General features: G+C 34.6%; 1 protein-coding gene across 2 annotated transcripts in view; it reads right to left on the reverse strand.

Annotated features, from left to right (window-relative positions):
- LOC149828341 (protein ACCUMULATION AND REPLICATION OF CHLOROPLASTS 6, chloroplastic-like) overlaps nucleotides 1–12888 on the reverse strand; it is a 64413-nt gene that overhangs the window by 49897 nt on the left and 1628 nt on the right. For both annotated transcript variants that reach the window (XM_090017529.1, XM_090017528.1), the window contains exons 4-5: nucleotides 12037–12297; nucleotides 10860–11811 (exon numbers count right to left, since the gene is read on the reverse strand). In XM_090017529.1, coding sequence (XP_089873655.1) covers nucleotides 10860–11811; nucleotides 12037–12297 — 1213 coding nt within the window. The remainder of the gene's footprint in view (nucleotides 1–10859; nucleotides 11812–12036; nucleotides 12298–12888) is intronic.

Consider the following 12888-nt stretch of genomic DNA (forward strand, 5'->3'; position numbering starts at 1 on the left):
GAATTTCTCACATCTAAATCTTTGTTGTTCACTTTTTTATAAATCCTAAGTAGTTCTTGTTAATGATAACTATTTGTGAGAAGTCCTAAAGGTCTTTCAATGTTTTTGGTTTATTTAAAGAATTTTGAAAACTTTTTGTGTTAAATATGTTGTATGAACCATTGTGCTCATTAAGAAAGATCTTTTAAAAGAACTTCCCATACTATATAGAATCTTAATATGCAGTGTGTCTATTGCATCTTTTGGTATAAAAGATTTCATTAGTTTTGATTTTCTTCTAATGATGCAACTTTATAATCTTGTTTATATTTTTCACATAAGATTTCAAAACCTCTTGATTGTATCTCTTCTTTTAAAGGGTGCCTACGTTGGTCGTAATATGGTCTCATTTGTCTTAAATTGCATTTGTTAAGCATATAATTGCATAATTAAAGCTTGAGAGTCTCAAGCATTGTTTTTTATGAAGTGCATGCCTTAAGTGTGTAATGAAAATGGGGGCTGCAGAAGCACCAATAAAGCAAATCACTCTTTAAGAGTGATTCCAAGAACCAAGAACACAAACACTAAAAGTGTATACAAAAACCCACTAAAGGGAAAAATGACCAAAAGTCATAAGTTGGATATTATTGAAGAAAGAAAGAAGAGGGTGAACAACCCTTACAATACAAGAGGAAGCCTCCTCTATTTATAGAGGAGGAAGCCATGAAGAAGGGACCACAAGGGGCTCCCATGTAGTCGTTGGGAGCCCCAACGGTCATAAATATGACCGTTGGAGCCCCAACGACTACATGAGTGGGGCCCTTGTGGTCTTACAAAAAGGTAAAAAGAAAAAGAAAAAAGAAAAAGGAAAAAAGGAAAAAGAGAAGAAAAGAAAAATAAAAAAGGAAAAAGGGTTTACATGGGGATTTACTAAAATACCCCTATCGGGTATTTTGAGAATAAAAGAAAAAACTATATGTATAGATATATATATATATACATATATGTATATATATAGGTATATATATATAAGTATATATATATATATACTTATATATATATATATACGTATGTATGTATATAAGTATATGTATATATATACATAATTTAACACGCCCCCTCAAACTTTACGGGGAGAAGACCGAAAGTTTGCTAAGAAGAAACATAAATCGTGGAGTGGGGAGCGCTTTGGTGAAGAAGTCAGCCAGTTGATATTCTGAAGTGACATATGGAATGTGATAGTTCCTCTGAGGTATTCATCTCGAACGTAGTGGCAATCCATCTCGATATGCTTGGTCTGTTCGTGAAACGTATGATTGCTTGCAATGTAGATCGCACTTTTGTTATCACAGCAGAGCTTGGTGGGAGAGGAAATGAGGACACTCATGTCACCAAGGAGTCCTCTGAGCCACACGATTTCCATTGTTGTCATTGTCATAGCCCGATATTCAGCTTCAGTATATGATAGTGAGACATTTTGTTGCTTCTTGCATCTCCACGAGATGAGAGATTCACCTAAAAAAATGCAAAGACCAGTAGTTGAGATACGATCATTGAGATTTCCTCCCTAGTCAGCATCAGTAAAAGTAGTTAATTCAAGAGATGAGGAAGAGGATAAGAAGAGTCCCTTGGAGATGGTATTTTTTATGTATCGCACAATTCTCATCACAACCGCCATATGAACTGTAGTGGGTGCATGTTGAAACTGACTTGCAGCATGAACTGCATGAGATATATCTAGACGGGTGATGGATAAATAGGTGAGAGATCCAATTAATTGACGATAGGGGGTTGGATCCTCAAGAAGGACACCATCTTCAAGTCTCAGTTTTGCGTTAATAACTTCGGGAGTCTCAACTTTCTTTTCATCAGATATTCCTGATTTGGTACAAATGTCAGCTGCCAATTTCATTTGTGATAAAATGTATCCTCGTGGGGAGTAAGTCACTTCAATTCCTAAAAAATATCTCAAGAATCCAAGGTCAGACATATTAAAAGTTTCTTTTAACATAGACTTCACATCATTTACCCCCTTTTTGTCATTCCCGGTGATGATCATATCATCAACATATAACAGAAGAATAACAATGAAATTATCTGTTTTCTTAACAAAAAGAGCAGTGTCAGTATAGCAAGAAGTAAATCCTAAATTGATTAATACATTACTAAACTTATCATACCAAGCTTTAGGAGCTTGCTTAAGTCCATATAAGGTCTTTTTTAATTTCAAAATTTTACCATTTAAATTCATACCCGGTGGTGGTTCCATGTAGACTTCTTCATTTAAATTTTCATTTAAAAAGGCATTTTTGACATCTAGTTGAAAAATTGGCCATTTTTTAGCAGAGGCTATTGCAATAAGAGCTCGAACACTAGTCATTCGAGCAACAGAGGCAAAGGTTTCATCATAATCTACCCCATACTCTTGGGCATATCCCTTGGCCACTAACCTGGCCTTATATTTTTCTAAAGATCCATCGCTCCTAGTTTTTACTTTAAAAACCCATCGACATCCAATGGGTTTCTTGTCATTGGGTGGATCAACGATTTCCCAAGTTTGAGCATTTTTAAGTGCATTAAGTTTCAGTTCCATTGCTTCATTCCAATGAGCATATTGTCTAGCATCATTATAATGAGTTGATTCATGAATTGAGTGAAGAGCAAGCAGACATGCCCGAAAATTTGGAGAAAAAGAATCATAAGATACAAATCTATTTGGTATTTTTGAAATACGGTTTGATCTTCTATGGGAGGATTCTTCAGTTGACTCATTTTGAGAGAATTTTTCAAGGGCACAAGGAGGATTACTTTCATTTCTTCTAAAGTAGACTTGTATTTGCCTTTGTACATTTTCTTCTAAATTTTGGTCATCATTTAGAGATTCACCAAAATCGTCTATGACTTATGAGTGATTCGCTATTATCATCGATGACCTTTTCGTGAGGTAACAAGTCAAATAAAAAGGAATAATCAATATCTTCATTTGGTTTATGCGAAAAACCATTTTCTTCTTCTAAGAATGTGCCATCTTTTGAGATATAAAGTTTATTATTGAATATGTCAAAGCATCGATAACCTTTTTCTTTTTCATCATACCCTAAGAAAATGCATTCAATAGCTCTAAAAGAAAGTTTATCATTTTTGTGAGTTAAAACAAAGCATTTACATCTGAAAATTCTTAATCTATTATAATCGGGAGACATATTGTAAAGTTTCTCAAATGGAGAAAGATTTTTTAAAGAAGATGAAGGAGTTCTATTGATAAGATATGTTGAGGTTAGAACCGCTTCGGCCTAAAAGGATTTTGGAATATTTTTTGAGATTAACAAGGTTCTTGTGGTTTCTATTATGTGCCTATGCTTTCTTTCCGCAAGACCATTTTGTTGCGGAGTGTTTGGACAAGAACGTTAATGGCAAATTCCGTTTTCTTTTAAATAGTTTTGAAATTCATTTGACATGCATTCACCTCCCGAGTCAGACCTAAGAATTGATAGATTTCCCAACAATTGATTTTTAACCATCGCATGGAATTCTTTAAAGAAGGAAAAAACTTCGGATTTGCGACTTAAGAAGTAAATTCATGTAAATCGAGTGAAGTCATCAATAAAAACCACATAGTATGAAAAAACTCCTTTGGACAAAATAGAGGAAGGTCCCCATACATCGGAATGAACAAGTTCAAAAGGCCGAGTGGTGAAGTAATTTCTTTGAGGAAATGGAGTAGCTTTAGATTTCCCAAAAATGCAATCTTTACAAGTCATGTGATTGTCTTTACAAGTATTGTTCAAAAAAGGAAAAAGAGACATTTTTACAAAATTTGGATGACCAAGTCTCTCATGCCAAATACCAATACTTTTGTCCTTTACAAGATTGCAAGATGACTTAGATGAAAGAGTCAAAAAATCCATAAAATAGAGATCACCCCTTCTATGGCCTTGCCCAATCAGCTTCCCTGACTGGAGATCCTGCACGGTGCAATCTTTAGGTGAGAAAGAGACTTGGCATCCATGATCGGTGATTTGGGAAACGGAAAAAAGATTTAGATTAATTTTTGGAACGACTCTTACTTTAGGAACAAAGAAGGTTTGAGAAGTTTTAAAATCAAGTGTTCCAATACTCTCAATTTTTAAAGATGTCCCATTGGTTGTTGAAACATAAGAAGATATGGGTTCGGAAAGCATATTAGAAAGCGAGCTTTTATGTGATGTCATGTGAAAAGAAGCACCAGAGTCCAGTATCCACATAACTGGAGGTGATGAATAGTAGGCGATGGCGGCTCCGGATGTTGAAGATGAAGAAGTCTTGAGAAGATGTTGGAGAACTTCGGAGATATGATTAAGAGTTTCTTTGATATCTCCCTCTTTGACACTTCTTCCTTCTTTGGGGAATTTTCTCGAACCGCGGCTACTTTTTCTTTAAGCTTTGGGCAAACCGGTTTAATGTGACCCGGTTCATTACAATAGTGACAAATCACTCCCTTTCTATATCCATTATTTTTGTTGAAGTGGGGAGGTCTATATGCTTTTACATTTGATCTGGGCCTAGTAACGGCCAAAACTTCATCACTCTTGATACTTAGGCCAAGTCGAGTTTCTTCTTGGCATACTTCGGCAAGGGTGTCTTCAATGGGTAAGGCTTTACTTCTATGGAGAATGGATGCCCTAACTTGTTCATATTCCGGTCGTAGACCATGAAGAAATTGGAAAAAGTGCTCCTTTTCAATTTGTTCTCTTCTTAGCTCAATATCTTCCAGAGCCACCCATTTAGGCTCAAGAAGAGCGAGCGCATCCCAAAGAGGGGTTAAAGAGCTAAAGTAATCACGGACACTCATATCCGCTTGTCTAGTGGAACGAATTTTCTCTTGACAAAAAAATTGTCTAGCAAGATCCTTTTGGGTATACATACCCTTAAGAAAGAACCACGCCTCATTGGCTCTTCTAAATTTTGCAATATTTGCACAATTTTTTAGGCTCACATTGTTCATAAACCATGCCAAAATTTTGGCATGATTACTTTCCCAATCCTTAATTTTGGATTGATGGTCATTGATAGCTTTGATGTGTTCATCTCCATCCAAAGCTTTTACAACCTCATTTTCAATTTTAGTGAGAACAAGAGAGGGTTCGGGAGTGGTTCCCATAACAAAACCCCAAAGTTTCTTACCTCTTAGATGATTTTCCATGGCGGAGGCCCACATAAGATAATTGGATTCATTGAGCTTGAAAGAAAGCTCAACTTTAGAATCACGTTCCATAGGAGCCGAATGGTCTTCTTTCTTTCTTCAAAAGCTTGAGAGGCACGCGTCCCAAGACAACAAAGAAAAAGGTAGAAGCTCGATCACCAACCTTGCTTTGATACCATGTAATGAAAAGAGGGGTTGCGGAAGCACCAATAAAGCAAATCACTCTTTAAGAGTGATTCCAAGAACCAAGAACACAAACACTAAAAGTGTATACAAAAACCCACTAAAGGGAAAAATGACCAAAAGTCATAAGTTGGATATTATTGAAGAAAGAAAGAAGAAGGTGAACAACCCTTACAATACAAGAGGAAGCCTCCTCTATTTATAGAGGAGGAAGCCATGAAGAAGGGACCACAAGGGGCTCCCATGTAGTCGTTGGGAGCCCCAACGGTCATAAATATGACCGTTGGGAGCCCCAACGGTCATAAATATGACCGTTGGGGCCCCAACGACTACATGAGTGGGGCCCTTGTGGTCTTACAAAAAGGTAAAAAGAAAAAGGAAAAAGAGAAGAAAAGAAAAATAAAAAAGGAAAAAGGGTTTACATGGGGATTTACTAAAATACCCCTATCGGGTATTTTGAGAATAAAAGGAAAAATTGTATATATATACATATATGTATATATATATACTTATATATATATACGTATGTATATATATATATACATAATTTAACAAAGTGCATGCTTGCTCACGTTTGTGTATTTTACATATTTTGTGCACATTTGTTTCTCAAGTATTTGTGCTTGTATGCATTCCTTCTTTTCTATGAAATACATGCCTTAGTGCATGTTTGTTATGTTTACGCTTTTGTGCGTATTTGTTCAAGTGTCGTGTGAGTGCCTTCGTGCACATCTTTTGTAAAGCTTTTTGTGCTTGTATGTGTATTGTCTCTTCGTAGACATTTTTATATTGTGAAGTTTTTGTGTACATTTCTTTTTGTGAAACTGTAATGGACTTGGATATTGACTCTTTTGTTTAATCATTATAAGACATTGTAAGTGCTTATAGCACTTTATATGTTTCCGCATATCTCATCACAAACAAAGAATATTAAAACTTGTATGGAATTTAATCCTAATTTTATAAATTTTCAAGTATTTTTAAATATTCTTTCTTTGGGTATTGTGTTAAAGTTCTCTTTGTGAACCGTTATGGTTCTTGTGATTTCTTTGTTAAAAGCTTGGTTTTCTTCTCTTGATTATCCCAAGAATTTCTTTATATGTCATTATGTTTTTGAAAGAGTATTTTTGCCTTTTATAGCACTTATTTTGTCCATCACAAGTTGTTATATGATGCATCAATCCTTTTTGGCCTTGTTATTATTATATTAGAGATGTTTATCGAGGTGAGTTATGGGCACCTCGTGTTATGTTATTTTAGATTGTCAACTTGTAGTTTGACTCTAAAATGACTTGTTTTGAGATCTTTAATTATGAGTGTGTCACTCACTTGTTTTTTGGCCGTTGTTTTTATGGATGCTTTTAATTATGTATATTTGTGATGGATGTCTAAAGTTTGAAACCTTAATGTTTCAAGGTATATTGAGAAATTGATGTTCTTTAATTGTACTTTCATTACAAGCTTTGTGGTTACAAGTGTCTTCTCCTTTTATGCTCTTTATCTAAGTGTCATCATATGTAGACAAGACATATTCTTCACACCTTTGTGTGTGTTTTTAGTCTTTGTTGGTTTTGTTCTTTTGGTCTAGTAGCTGAACACACTTGTCTTGAGTGTCATTATACGTAGACAAGGCACGGTGACTCACACCATTGAGTGTGATTTTAGTCCATGTTGGCATTTGTGTCCTTGTTCTAGTCGCTAAGATGTGTGTCCATGGTTGGCTTCTTTCACTCATTTCAAGTGTCATTTTATGTAGACGAGATTTATTGTCACACCTTTGTGTGTGTTTTAGCTCTTGGTTGGCTTGGTAGACTTGTTCAAATAGCTAAACATGCTTGTTTTTCAGTGTTATTTTATGTAGACAATAGATGTTTTTAGTCCATGTTGGCATTTATTCTCTTGTTCTAGTCGTTGATTCACTCATTTCAAGTATTATTACATGTAGACAAGAGGTGTTTTGTACACACCTTTGTGTGTGTCTTTGACCTTTAATAGCATTATGATTATGTTCTTGTTCCAGTAGCTTATATACATAATTTATGGGGTTTGGATAACTAATAAGGTGGTTGCTTGTAGTGGATAAGTTATTGTTGAGATTTACAAAATTTCATATTTATGGAATTTGAAATTTGGTTTTGATATGAGTTTTTCTAACTCATTCTTTTTATAGCACAATTGCTATGTGCACATGTTGTTCAAATCAAAGAATATATTTTGATTGTTTTGTCTCATAAGTAGATTTAAAACTTTTAAACTCTTGTGTTTTATACACTCTCTTTTATCACATGCTCTTGAGCATTTCCTTTGTGAAATCGCCTTCAAGAAAATTGTTCAAATCAATAACACTTGTTTTCCTATCTTGTAAGCTCAAGTAATATTACTTGATTAAAGTATGATTGGAGCATGTTCATTAATGACTCTTTTAAGTGTTGATTCAATATGCATATGCTCATAATGTCTTTTTAAGCTCTCACTTGATTAAGATTCATATATTTTCTTATGAGTTGGCTCTTTGAAGGCTCTTTATGTTGTCCCTTCATGAACTATTTCAATATTCTTCATTGTGGCTTCTTGGTTGTTCGTCATTGAATCGTATGAATGCACTAAACATTCTTATTATACATTTTCGCGCACACTTTAAAATTTTCTCATTACTTTTAAGTATATGATTTTGAAAGTTGGTCTTCTAAAATCATGTTGCATGCATAAGTAATTATCTTGTCATGATGAATCATGTGTTTTAAATAAAATAGTTATACTTTCATTATGCATAGAATATCTTTTTGCACCATTGTTTCTTGGATGATTCATCTTTTTTGGAATATTCCACTTGATTAAAGTGCAAAGATATCTTTTACTTGGACCTTTTCTTGGTTTGTTCCACAGAATTGTGAAGATGAGATGAAAATAAGTACCTTGGATAGATAATGAAAGGTGTTCACCATTAAAGGCAATCGGAGGAAGACATTTGCAAATTTCAATGGCATCCTTACTGAAGACTCTTGGAGCATTGAGTTTCTTCCTCTTATATTCTTCAATCTTTTTGTTCCCCCACGCAAAGTTTGAGGGGGGGTGTTAAAATGTATTTTTCAATCATTGTAATTATATATATATATATATATATATATATATATTATATATAAAGGACGATACATATACATATATGGTATATATATATTCCTAATTATATATATAAAATATATGTTTCTCTATTATTAGTCGTAGAGGTAGTTTAGTCATTTCACTTATTTTTACGCATATTCTATTTGGAATATGATTATTTTTTATTTTTTATTTTTTATTTTTTATTTTTTATTTTTTATTTTTTATTTTTTTTTATTTTTTAGTTTTTAGTTTTTAGTTTTTATTTTTTATTTTTTATTTTTTATTTTTTATTTTTCCTTTTTTATTTTTTGTGGTTTGCGCCACCTAGGGAGGCTCCCAACGACTCCTTTGGGAGCCCCTATGTGGCTCCTCTCTTGTATTATAAATAGGGGTCTCTCCCTTGTAATTCGATATTCTTGAGGGAGCTTTAGCTCCATTGTAAAAGGGTTTTTACCCTAATTTTCATAATAAAGAGATATTCTTTTAGCCTTTTGGCTTAACCCCTTTGTGGGTTTATGGGTTTAGCACTTTATGTGCTTTTGGTTGCCCCTTAGTAGGTTTATGTATTTGCACCTTTAGTGTGCATTTAAGGGTTCATTATCGAACCTGTTGTTTTCTAACATATATTCTTTTATATATATAAAATATATATAAAAAATACATTGTCTTATGAATTACAATTTAACAGATATATATACATATATACCATATATGTATATGTATCATCCTTTATATATATAAAATATATATATAATTATAATTATTAAAGAATACATTTTAAGACCCTCCCTCAAACTTTGCGTGGGAGAACGAAAAGATTGAAGAATACAAGAGGAAGAATCTCAAGGCTTCAAGAGTCTTCAGTAAGGATGCTATTGAAATTTGCAAATGTCTTCCTCCAATTGTCTTTAATGGCGAGCACCTTTCATAATCTATCCAAGGTACTTCTTTTCATTTCATCTTCAAGATCCTGTGGAACAAACCAAGAAAATGTCCAAGTAAAAGATATTTTTGCACTATAATTAAGTGAAATATTCCAAACAAGATGAATCAATCAAAACCATATCATATGATTCATCCAAAAAACAATGATTCATCCAAAAAACAATGGTGCAAAAAGATGTTCTATGCATAATAAAAGCATAATTATTTTATTTAAAGCACAAGATTCGTCAGGACAAGATAATTACTTATGCATGAAAAATGTTACTAAAAGACCAACTTTAAAATCATATCCTCGAAAATAAGTAAAAGTGAGAAAATTTTAAAGTACATGCGGAAATGTATAATAAGGATGCTTAATGCATTTGCATGGTCCAATAACGAACAAACAAGAAACCACAATGGGGATAAAAAAATAGTCTATGAAAGAATAACACAAGAAGCCTTCAAAGAGACAACACATAAGAAAATATATGAATCTTAATTGAGTGAGGGATTAAAAAGCCATTGTGAGTATATGCATACGATACCATGTAATGAAATGAATCAACACTAAAAAGTTTATTTAATGAACCATGTGAGAATATCTCAAAAGAGATAATGTGCAAAATAAGCACCACCTCCACAAAGGGATATGTGCACAAAGGCACTAGAACACTTAGAACAAAATGTACATAAGGTACAAATGGAGAACACAAATTCCAAAATATAAAGAATTTTATTAAACAATTGGAGAACAATGCTCCAAGCATTCTTTAATCAAGTACATTACTTGAGCTTACAAGACGAAAAAGACAAGTGTTATTGGATTGAGCAATTCTCTTAAATGAGATTTCACAAAGGAAATGCTCAAGAGCATATAATAAAAGAGAGTGTATAAAACACAAGAGTTCAAAAGTTTCACTTAAGAGACAAAACAACCAAAATATATTCTTTGATTAAAAGAAAACATGTGCACATAGCAATTGTGCTATAAAATGAACATGAATTAGAAAATCTTATTTTAGGCCCGACCGATACATGTAACGATACGATACTTACAACCATGATTTATATAACTGAATCCACATTTTAAGTCAGTAGAATAATGTTGTTGCATTTGCTAATGAAAATCACCTAAATTTTACATTTGCAGTAGATATTCATGGATTATTTTGGAACGCAATTCTCAAGCTGACATAAAAACGTGAGGAAAACTAATAAACCTTTATCCCCATCATCACCAATAAAGGATTAGTAGGGCATATTCTTCACTAGGGCTACTTGAAAGTCATTGGTTGACATTTGAGAAACCCACATTTCCATTCCTAGTGACACATCTATTACACCAAAGGGAAATATGCCATCGCTGCTCTTCCATTTTCAAGAAACAATTACTAGTACTTAAACACCCATTATGTCCACAAAAAATCAAAATAAACTTTTGTATGAATAAATACCAAATGGGACAATAAGATTAAGATCTTACCACACAGACCAGTGACATCTGGAGCTAATGTCGAACCTGCATCTTTCCTGGCAAGATGCAACATAGATCTAACAGCCACCAATTTGAATCCTGCCACTGCTATTAACCCAACCAACACACCAGCACATATGATCTTCACACTAGCATCTTTGAAATCATCTGTAATTGATGCCTTCATCTCATTGTACTCGTCAGGCTTTGGATCAGCAATTTCAGGTGAATGGTCAGAAATAGCTCCATCATGCTCCTCAATGGCCTCATCCTCCATGACAGAAGCATTAGGACCATTCTTTGTTCTCACCCTCTCTTTTCTATTTCCTAGTGGAAACACTTTATTCAGTGCTTGTATAGCACTTGTCTTCACATTATCAAGTGCTGCGGAAGCCTCAGCTCCAATTCTCACAATGGCAGCAGCAGCAGCCAATGGTGAACCTCCTTCCCTTTCAAGTCTCTCCAAATACCTTAAAACTGTAGGATTGTCATAGTAGTCACCAAGCTTGAAATGTACATCTTCGGTATCTCTAAATCTTGGAAACACAATCTCCATCAACCAGATTTCCAATAATTTGCATAGCCCAGGAAGGATGTCATCATCCCCACTATTCTGTGAATTCGCCGTGACAAATTCCACAATGGAAGGGTCTCTGTATGGTGAAGCATCATTATCTAGGCCCAACCATGAACGGCAGTCATCTATCTCCCCCATGAGTAGTGAACAGAGCCCACGCTCAAGGGAAAAGTCAATCTCGCTATCTGTGACAACGTTAGGCTCAGTGGCAGTTCCCAGGGTGGACACCTTGGTCTGTTGCAGTTGCTGAAACAACTGATCAGCCTGTTGGATCAGGTGAGGTTTCTTGCCAAAAAAGGCTTGGGCTACAAGAGCAAGTGCAACACCATAAACTTCAAAACTCTCTGCAGGTATATTGCTAGGAGTTGCCACAAATAAATTCACCTTTAAGAGCAAAAAGAGAACAAGATCAAAAATTTCAGAGAATCAAAGATAAGCCAAGAAACTTATGCAACTATGAAAATTATACGAGTGAGTGAGGGCCACATGAAAAACAGGCTTCCTAAAGAGAATTTGATGATTAATCTACTGAGACAACATCTCCCTTTGTACAGCCTGACTTCAGCAAATCATACGCTTAACTAAAAGGATTCTTAGCCAATTGCAGACCTGCTCATCTGATGACATAAGCGAGAAGGCTTGGTTCATAAAGTCTTCTCTGGTGAATCCTCCAGCAATTGCCACTGCACCTCCACCTCCAACTGTCCACAAAATATTGCGCCCACCATTAAGTCCCTCTTCCCTTTTGGCCCGATGCTTTTCATCAAGAGGTAAAGCCAGAAGCTCCAAGACAAAGCGTGGAGTTATCTCCTCTAGAGTCTCGTCAATCTGAGCTCGTAAGTCAGGTGCAAGACTGCTAGCTCCTTCCTCCTGCAACAACACATTTTATATTTGTGCTATTGCAGTTAATCGTCTACCAAGAAGGAACCTGGTCGACATATAGAGGACCTACATATGAAGACTGAATAACAGATAAAATATTTGGAATCACCAACAAACTTGTTCAAGCTTTTCAATAATTGATATTGAAATCCAGACATGTTGCACATATTTCAAGAAATCAACATCAACCACATTCGCAATAGTGCATCAGTTCTACTCAATCAAAGTATACAAGCATTAAACTGTATTTAAATGTCCTCTCTGTTCATGTGATTATTAGAATAAAAAGTAACTGCAGCACCATATTTTAATGATTGAATCAGGTTTTTTAACATTTTCCTTCTTTTGCCATCCTTAAGGATCATGGGGTAATATAGGCATGTTCCAAGCATCGCTCTCAAATTGTAACCTTCAGTACAAATGTATAATCCAGGTGGAATAATATGCAAATAAGGATAATACGGGTAAAAAATCCTTATAAAAAGAACTCAGAATTTAGGAGGAAAAAGGAGAAAACTCTGAATATGAGAAACAGCATGTAGGAAAATGTGCACTCCATATAACACAGACTCATCCTGT

Source organism: Nuphar pumila, chromosome 9, assembly GCF_984573655.1.
Source record: "Nuphar pumila chromosome 9, dmNupPumi1.hap1.1, whole genome shotgun sequence".
Classification (NCBI taxonomy): Eukaryota; Viridiplantae; Streptophyta; class Magnoliopsida; order Nymphaeales; family Nymphaeaceae; genus Nuphar; species Nuphar pumila.